The 9,904-nt window shown below is 33.7% G+C and overlaps 1 protein-coding gene across 1 annotated transcript; it reads left to right on the top strand.

Annotated features, from left to right (window-relative positions):
- Positions 1-3,836: 3,836 nt before the first annotated feature.
- LOC114176978 (cytokinin riboside 5'-monophosphate phosphoribohydrolase LOG3-like) lies at positions 3,837-8,007 on the top strand. Its single transcript, XM_028062186.2, has 7 exons — positions 3,837-4,194; positions 4,776-4,873; positions 5,073-5,103; positions 5,492-5,591; positions 6,969-7,039; positions 7,145-7,288; positions 7,719-8,007. Exons 1-7 carry the CDS (start codon positions 4,075-4,077, stop codon positions 7,812-7,814), a joined length of 660 nt encoding a protein of 219 aa, XP_027917987.1. The 5' UTR covers positions 3,837-4,074; the 3' UTR covers positions 7,815-8,007.
- Positions 8,008-9,904: the final 1,897 nt, after the last annotated feature.

The following is a 9,904-nucleotide window of genomic DNA, read 5'->3' as shown; positions in this document are numbered from 1 at the left end:
TTAAACAATGTTTTGAAAAATACCATAAATTAAATATACATATATAACCATGTTGATTAACTTTTGTAATTACGGTGTTAGTATACACAATTTTTGGACAATTTTACCTTTTATTAATATCACTACAAAAAAACTATGTTTCCCGCCAATTTTGTTTTAAAATTTTTTTGGTAGGAAATACTTATAAATTTTGTTATGAAAAAAATTTGTAGGAAATTGCTGTCAATTTTTTTGCAAAATATTTTGTATAAAACACTTTTCGCAATAATTTTTGTAGAAAATACTTGCGAATTTTATAATTTTGTAGGAAATAATTACCCACGAAGGAACTACCCGCCAATTAAAATTCTTAGAACAAATAGTAGGAAAAAGTCTTTTCTTGCAAAATTTTTCAACAAATTTTCAAGAAAATTTTCATGTAATACGAGATTTTTTAGTAGTGTATATTTTTTTTTTTAGTTTTTTGAAATATTTTTTCTACTTCACCTTTTAATTGTTTTGTGAACGTTCTCAATGGACACTTATTTTTATCAATTTGATCTATTGCTAATATATTTTTTATTTTATAAAAAAAAGTAAATACATGTATCCATATATACGAATGTGTTTTTAATAATAATAATTAAAAAAATTGTATATATTTATGTCTGCTTTCATTAAATTTGCATTCTAAGATTTAATTTAATTTTTTAAGTCTTCTGTTTTGAAGACAATTTTGTTTTGAGGACAATTTTGTTTAAAATATAGTCAAACTCTAAATATTAATATATATATATATATATATATATATATATATATATATATATATATATATATATATATATATTTGAATGTTTAAATTATGTTATTACATGCACATGCCTCTACCTTTTTCTTAACACAATTTTGACATCAATTCAATGCAATAATCATTTCCCCAATTGGTAACTTTTAGTCCTACCTTGAACAGAACAAGCTGCAGAGACTACAACCTCAAAACTTGTGTAGTAGGAAGGATTTCAGAAAAAAATTCCAAGTATATATGTGCCTTGAATTCCTGTGAATGTACCATAATCAAACCAAACTCAATAGTTTTCATTTTATGACATTAAGGTGAAGCATATTTCAATATCAGTATCATGATACCACCATAGTAAGACAAGCAGCAAACTCACTAACACGCAAAAACATGATGTAACACGCGTGCGAGCATGCAGGAGTTTCACATAAATTTTTATGCCTAAGCTCAATCCCCCATTAAGAGAGTGATTATGAGTTTATAATATCTAAACATAGGGGAAGACAATAAAGTAGACAAAACAGAGGTGTCAATAAAGCTAAACCACAACAGCCAAAAAGGTTATTTGGGGATTGAAACTCAAACTAATATAATAACCCTTTGCTTAAAGGCATCACTTCACTTCTAATAATCCTGCTAAATCAGATATATACAAAATGTCAGCAATCAATCAGAGCCTCCATCAATTCAGATACACTAACCAACCCTATCATGGTTCTGCTATGTTTTTTCTCTAATTTTCTGATTTTTCTCACGTGTTTTTAAAATATATTAATAGATCTTTATTTTGATATTTTAAAATATATAATATTTTTTTTAAATATCAAATTTTGAAGTCACATTAAATTATTATCAAAGGTAGGAATCCAAATGTAAGTCATAAATAGAGTACCGCATAAGAATAAAAATTCATAATTTAATTATGTTTTTGGGTTGAAAGTGGTATCAATGTCTTATGTGATTGGACTTGGATCTTATTGGTGTTGTATCTTTTCGGTAAAATCCTCTGTCAAAACCTAACAATAGTAAGAAAAAATATCATTTTACAGATATTCTATAGAGCCAAGTATATAATGAGTAGATAGATAAAGAAGTGATTTTTGGAGAATATGGTCGAAGAATAGAGGGACTAGAGAGGGATATGGGGAAAGGAAAGGAGCGTGTAAATTAAAAATGAAATGTTTCCTTTACATAGAACAAGAGTATCGAGTAAGGGAAGGTGAAGGTGGTATATATATCAGACACTACAACCCACTTATGTTTTTTCTCAATCATCAATGCACAATGGGAGTCCAATCTACACTAACATTTCCCATTACCCATAACTCTTTGCTCCGTATAAAAAATTTCCTACACAGACTAAATAAGAAAATCTGACAGCAGTGTCCACCGGTGACGATTAATAAATTGTGCCAACCTCACGTTTTATTTTGACGACAAACTCAACTCTTTCTATACAAAAAAAATTGATTTTTCTTGATTTGATGGAGACCCTTTTTCCATTTTAGGAGGCGAAGCTAATGAAAGGCACAAGGGTGGTAAGAATTGTATGTCATTTTTTCATGGTGGCCTTGTAGGGTTAAAGCAGAGACAGTGAGTTCCCACTATGCTGTTCTTTTCAAGGGAAGAATTATTAGTTGTTTTAAAGTGTTTTTGGTGGTTAAGAAGAGGTTTTGTTCTCATTAGTTGAGGAAGCACTGGTGTTTTGGTTGGTTGAAAAGTTATGTATGGAGCGATGACTTTGTTGGTTGATGCAGATAAAGCCCAGCTAAATGATTTCATGACTTTTGGGTAAGAACTGAATGAATGCAAAACATAACAAGTGTCAGGGGTGGGAGGGAAAGAAAAATGGCAATGTTGGTCATAGTCATTATTGACACTAATAAGACTCGTGACTGGGCATCACACCTTGTGTTCTTGGATAAGTCTCTGTTCTCTATGTTCACATCACAGGTCTAAAAACTCAAAAGAAGAACAAGAACATGATTTAAGGAAGAGATAAGGGCAACATGCTGAGATATTAGACCTCAGAATGTCATCTCCACTACTTGTATGTAGATTTGCAACCACATAGGTATGGTCCTCATCAAAATTCACGAAAAAAATCCAAAACATGTCCTTTTTGGAAGAACTTAGTTTCCACTACATACCCCCCTTTCTGCAGAATCAACAATAAACAAATCTATGCTAATTAATTCAACAATCATATTTTAACAATTTTTTTATTACGATCTTAAATCACGTCTTTTATGTGGTTTTCAACATGTCTTTCTCATATAGCCTAAAACTAATTATTATTTTTATGTAACATAAAACAGTCCCTACTGTTTCATTCCAATTTGGGAGAAGGAATTGCTTTAAGTCAAGTCCATTTACGGAATAGTTTAACTTTAATGCATAATCAACATAAATAACTTACTCTTTAAACGAATTATAGATAGTGTTAAATACACGATTTTGTAAATAATGCTATCATGCTCTGTGATCCATTATTAAATGATGATAATAATAAAAAAAATGATACTACGGTAAAAGTCGTATTTAAGTTTATTTTACGCATGGAATGGAGAAAAGTACAATTCCATTATTGAACAAACAAGCATTAACAACGAAAAATTATCGTGTATTTTTACTAGAAAAGAAAAAAAAAAGCTCAACCATTATGGAGAGAAAGGTCAAGATATTTTCTATCTTCATATTCAATTAATGACATTATTTCATTTGAAATTCGTATGGAAATGCAATTATCAGAGGGTAACTTCTATATATTGTGAATTCAACATTAAATAATGAGAAATCACCTTATTTTTTATGTATAATTATTTAAAAATTAAAACAGGTGAAAGTGGTATCATATATTTCTATATTAAACTTAAAAATTAATAAGGAGTATTAATTTTAGAGATATTGTAGCGGAAAAATAGTTACTATTTCTGCAGAAATAGAGTTCGGGAGTGGGAGGGTAAGAGTGCGCGCGTGCCAACTGCTATGGCGGTCACGTGCGAAGACCAACATGGTTTTATTATATAAAGGCATGAGACTTCTAAGAGTAGTAGCCAAGCAATCACAGAGTCTTCTCCTAAATTCTCTTTTCTTCTCAAGGAGTGTAATTTTGTTATTGTTGTTACTGCTTCACTCACTCTTACACTTGTTTGTAACAACTTGAAACAGGGGAAGATAGTGTTTGGAACAGAATTTGGATTTTGTGACACTCTTTTTGTTTCACAAACATTACAAAGTCTTTGTGTGACTGTGAAAGATAACATATAACTAACTATCTTCCTTACAACTAACAAATGGAGACACGTTGTGAGATAGCGCATTCAAAGTTCAACAGGATTTGTGTGTTCTGTGGAAGTAGCCCCGGAAAGAAGAGTAGCTATCAAGATGCTGCTATTGAGCTCGGCAATGAACTGGTACGCTGTTTATTCATGTCTTTATTTTCTCTGCATTATGCTTCTGTTTTGTTTTCTTCAACATCTTCAAAACCTTTTCTTTCCTCTATTTTTCTTATGGGTGTTAAATATTTTTCCTCAGAGTGAACTTCATCATGTGTAAGCTCACTTCTTTCTTACATTTTCATTTGGGTATGGCTATTGATTCCCTTGAAACCATAACGCGTGAGTTGGTTATGTTCGCAATGCAAACGATGATGTCTCTTCAGCATTCTGAAACTGTTAAACTTTGAGTGGTTTTTGTTCAGAGCTGGAAGACTCCATTGTTTCTTTTTTCTTGCCTCTTGAGCTTTTGGTTCAGGGGCTCTGAACTGAACACTGTACGGGGTTAGCAAGTGCCTTCTGTTGAGTGATTGAGCTTTGAGGAATAATTTCCCCTTTTACTCTTGCATTTTGAAACATTGAAGAATGTACTCTCAGGGGATTGTTTTTCTATAGTGTCATTCATTACTCTTTGTTTTAGATCATACGCAATCATAACCACCACTATTATTGTTTACTATTCCTAGGGTGACTAATATTATTTTGAATGATGTTGGAAGGTCTCAAGGAACATCGATCTGGTGTATGGAGGAGGAAGCATTGGTCTAATGGGTTTAGTTTCTCAAGCTGTTCATGATGGCGGTCGCCATGTCATTGGGTAAGTAAAATAAACACTCTTTTCCTCACCGTTTTACCTTTTTTTTGTTTCTTTTTAATTCCCCTTTCTCTTTTTTCCCACAAAGTTGTTGGGTAAAAGGCAAGAACAAGGATTCGTAGTCAATGAGTAACCACTGTGTATTTTTTGTTAGTCTCTTTCACTATTGATGCTATATTTGTCTTGTAATTGTCTCTTGCAGAGTTATTCCCAAGACGCTCATGCCTCGAGAGGTATGTATATCTGATTAAACCAGTAGAAAAAGCTTAGCCCCTTTTTTCTTCATGCTTTTAAACTTTAAACTATTCCTACTTGTGTTTATTTGTTTATTTAATTTGTTTCTCAACTTCATCAAGGATTCTACTCATGCATTCTATTCCATCCTTCACGACCATGTTGTCAATTCTGTATTTGAAAGCTCACTTTTTTTTTCTTTTTTGCGTTTTGTTTTTAGTAACTTGTTTCTGTCGACCAAATGCTTGTGCTGGTGTCTTGTACTGTAGTACTCCACTGGAATAGATTTTGAAAATAGGTTAAATGTATCAGATTTTCATCCCTGCAACTTTCATCATTACTAAATGCTCTTTCTTTGGATTCCTTTGTTTTGATGCTCCTTTGCAGCTAACTGGTGAAACGGTGGGAGAAGTAAAAGCTGTTGCTGATATGCACCAAAGGAAGGCAGAGATGGCCAAACATTCAGATGCCTTTATTGCCTTACCAGGTTAGACTGCGAATATACTTGTTTGCACATTAGAATCAGAGATACACTAACAAAAAGAGGAAAAGATTGTAACCACACTTTAGTTATGTCATATCTTGTTAATATTTTATAAAACAAGTATTAGACAAAAAAATAAAGTGTTTTATAATAGATATTTGAGATATACAAACTTTTTATACAAAGACTAAGAGGATTGATAAAAATAGGTTGAAAGAGAATTTTAAATGGCCATATCTGTGCATGATTGTTTCGAGGCTAGTTAACCGACATGTTTCCCGTTGATTTCTCGGTGTTACTACTACTTGTGTTGCTTTTCAGCAAAATGGTTTTGTCTACAAAAGTTTACAAGCTTTTTAAACTGACACTGGCTTTGTTTGGTGTTTTTTTTTTCTTTGCTAAACCTTTTTGGCTAAACAATTTTAAAGTGCTTACCACGCCTAATTATGGATACTACTTGACAAGGCGTTAAAAACTTGTGTGATGATTTGGAAGGCACGACACGTAATGGATAATGTTGACTAGTGTCCACTTATTTAGTAAACATTGTGGCATGGGGAAAGGACAGGAATTTAGTAATTTTAAAAAAGTGTCTCTAACCAAACCTTCTTTTGTGCCTCTTTTATTCAATTCAATTGACACTGCTGCAAAACCAACTTTCATGGCACATCCCAAGGCTATGATTAGAGATAGCAACCCTTCAAAGCTGGCTGAAAGTGATGTTGACCTTTCATGAACCCTTAATATATATATCTTGGAATATAAATTAAGCTTCTGCAGCTCTGAGCCACTGTGGTTAGGTTCAGGTTGAATATACATACATACACCATTTTCCCCCTCAACTCTGGTTTGGACCGTGACGTGATTCTACAAAACTTCCCTTATTTGATAAAGAGGGAGAGTAAAGCAAGAGAACTTTCACGAGATAACGTTTCCAACTAGCACCTGCACCTGACACGGAATAATGCTTGACCCTTTTCTAAGACTTTTTTAACTGCCCGTTGTTAGCATCCTCAGTGTATAATTCAATGCTGAAAATTAGTGACAGAGAGAGAGAGAAAGAGGAGGCGCTGGAAGACAATGTTGTCATTCACTCTATCTTGGGATGTCCCTCGTACGAAAGAGGATTCCCCAGGAGGGTCAATTCATGATCTCTGATGAACTCTCCCTTGACACTGCCAAATCCATGATTCTGTTTCAACAACAAGTTGGTAGTACTAAATGCTAGAGTCATAGATACCACAGTCATACCTAAAAAACAAACAAAAAAAATAGTTGAAATTTCTATTTCCCTTTTCTATTAAACCCTTTTCAATTTGACTTTCTCATTATATGTTTGTGCTTTCAATTCTTGAAGAGACTCATGAAAATCACATGCAGGTGGATATGGGACTCTAGAGGAGCTTCTTGAAGTCATAACCTGGGCACAACTTGGGATTCATGACAAGCCGGTAATTGACTTGAACATTATGGGAATTATGTTACTCAATGTTTTATGTTCCTTTAGTTGTCTGGTGTTTGCAGCCTAGTTAGGTTTGACGTTCCAAAAATTGTAGGTGGGGTTAGTAAATGTTGATGGATACTTTAATTCCTTGCTGTCATTTATTGACAAAGCCGTGGAAGAGGGATTTATCAGTCCAAATGCTCGTCACATAATTGTATCGGCACCAACAGCAAAGGAGTTGGTGAAGAAATTGGAGGTAATATTTCCTTACTAAAACCATTTTTGCGTATTGTTTAAAATAAAAATGATGTTGACGTTTACCCTTTTGAATCAACCTTATATTGAAAATTCTGGTGAAGCTTTGTGGGCATATTACACAACTCGTTTTCAATTTGATTCTCACAATTTGAAGCAACTGTGTTACATAAAACCACTTTCTCTGATTTCATTGGAAAAGTCACATCAAAACAAAGGTTTCTCTGGTTTCATACTGTATATGCAAACAGGTAAATAAAAGATTTGTAGACGCACAAAACAAAACTTTTGTTGGATGTCCGAGGACATGCACATTTATGTCATGAAGCTTATTCTATGAATTGTATACGTAATCAACTTTTGTTGTGCAAAACTATGCAGTTGAGTAATATGAAAGAAGAAAGTAAGATATTTTTGTGTTTAATTCACAGGATTACGTTCCCTGCCATGAGGGTGTTGCTTCCAAGTTGAGCTGGCAGATAGAACAGCAGCTTGCATACCCTCAAGATTATGACATGTCAAGGTAGTTAGGTTACTTCACGTGCACGGAAGATGAGACCACATAGAATTTTGAAGCTGGAAGAAGTTATATTTTCTATCGCTGTTCTGTTTTCATCCTTTTAATTTCTTGTGTAAATTACCAGGATTGACCTTGATATGTGATACTACTACTCTATTAGTTATTGCCATTACTTGTGAAACTTTGATGATTTTCTTGAAGTTGTAAGTACCTGCTTCTGAACTTACTGTTATTTCTCAATGCCAATTAATTTTTACTCCTGAACAAAATTTTCCATGCACAGTACTTACTCCTTTAGCAATAACTTGAAAGGAGTATAATTTGGTGAGATGATTAAAGCAAATAACTAAGAATAAAGAAAAAACAGTGTCCATGAGTTGATGGAAAGAAAAGAAAGTAGTGTACAGAACCATGGTCCGACTTAAATGTTGGCAAGTGTTAATAATTAAGAATGGGACCAAAAACGAGACAGAAATGTTGCAGAGCTGTCTTGAAGTAACTGGATTTTGAGTTCTAAGAGAGTGACAGAACTAAAGACAACAAACAAGAGGCTAAGTCACTCGACCAGGAAGCAGTGTTGAGTGACCGGGGCCAATTCTTGGGAGGAAGTGCAATGGAAAGAAAGGGTTGCACTCCTCAAATGAGTTGGACCAAGAGAGTGAGGTTTGTGGGACCCTTTTATCCCTCAGCGAATGAGACAGTGCCACGTGTTGGCAGGGACAACATGGGATTCAAAGAAAAAGTTAAAGGGGTCATGTGGCACATGCATCTCAAGACAATATGATGGCCATCTTTGGTCCCCGGTCTCATCTAACAATTGCCAGTGGTTGAATTGAAACAACTGCTTTGTACATTTCAGTGGTTGTGTAGTAGCAGTCATCACTTCTCACGTATTTTTTCCCTTTCATATCTTCAAACTACTGCAAACAGGAATCAAAGGCCTTTCATTATTCCTTCACCACTTCTTATGTTGTTTCTTGAACTAGCCTTAGGATAAACAAATCAAGGATTCAATTACTTTTGCCTCAAGAGAACATGCCTCCAACATGCAACAGAACAAAAAGTGGGGGATTTGACAGACAGAATAATGCATTCATTATCCTCTTCCCTCTCTGAACATTCAAATCCAAAATGTTTTAAAATATGCAGGAAGCAACCAATGCAATGATAGATGGAAGAAAAAGTAATGTGGTAGTACATGAGGACTCGGAAAGCTTTCATCTTTGGGCAAAGAGGAAAAAAGGGCATGGAAAAGCTCCTTTCTTTGTATCAGTCAACTTGTTTAAATTAAAGACCTAGTCTTGGGTATTGACTATATTACACACAGTTGACTGTGCATTATGTAGTGCTAGTTTTGGCAACCTTATACGTCTAGGACCACTATCTTGTGCAAGCACCTTCCAAGGAATATTTTATTGTTATGTTGGGTAACATGGTTTCTATATTATGCTTCAGTTTTCTCAACTTAAAACCACCTTCATTATATTGCCAAATCCCCAAACTTTTTTTACAACAATTTCTTCAACTGTGTCTGTTGGATAAGGAAAATTCGATTCCAAACGATTTCATTGTTTCACCATATGCAGAAATTTACCCATATATGTCCAAATGTATTAGTCTAAACAATGTCGACAATTATCTCTTCTCTTCCTCTGTCCTTTTCTTTTAACCGACAATGGCCCCTTTTTTTTGTATTCCATAAAAAGAAATATATGTTATCAAGAGTGTCTTAATCATGGCCATGGCGTTCTTCATAATATTTGAACCCAATGTGAAGACCCACTTTAATGACATTAATTAGCCCATTTTGCATTTTCAATTTTTTTCTATGAAATTGCATATCAAGATCTTAAAATTATCATGAACCTATGATTGGCTTTGTTTATTTTTTAGAATAATCACCTTTTAGAACAATGTCAGGCCAACTTTAGCGCTGCTAATTACTTGTCTAAGATTCATTTACTTACACTAATCCTGAAAAGTGAGATCAACGTGAAAGAAAGAAGTGTCTTTAGAATAATAAGTAATAAATAGTTTATGTATTTTAAAGTAGTGGTGATTATTTCACCTTTTGTTGATTAATTTCTTTGTTAATGT

This window comes from Vigna unguiculata, chromosome 1, assembly GCF_037176805.1.
Source record: "Vigna unguiculata cultivar grain cowpea cultivar isolate G323 ecotype 2 chromosome 1, ASM3717680v1, whole genome shotgun sequence".
Lineage (NCBI taxonomy): Eukaryota > Viridiplantae > Streptophyta > Magnoliopsida > Fabales > Fabaceae > Vigna > Vigna unguiculata.
This window is presented reverse-complemented; position numbering and strand designations above follow the sequence as displayed.

What these genes read in the sequence shown, in the direction of transcription:
- LOC114176978 (XM_028062186.2), top strand. Translation starts at nt 4,075, where the DNA reads ATGGAGACACGTTGTGAGATAGCGCATTCAAAGTTCAACAGGATTTGT. An exon ending in GGCGGTCGCCATGTCATTGG is followed by an intron (nt 4,874 to 5,072) that starts GTAAGTAAAATA and finishes TGTCTCTTGCAG; the next exon opens with AGTTATTCCCAAGACGCTCA. An exon ending in TTGGGATTCATGACAAGCCG is followed by an intron (nt 7,040 to 7,144) that starts GTAATTGACTTG and finishes CAAAAATTGTAG; the next exon opens with GTGGGGTTAGTAAATGTTGA.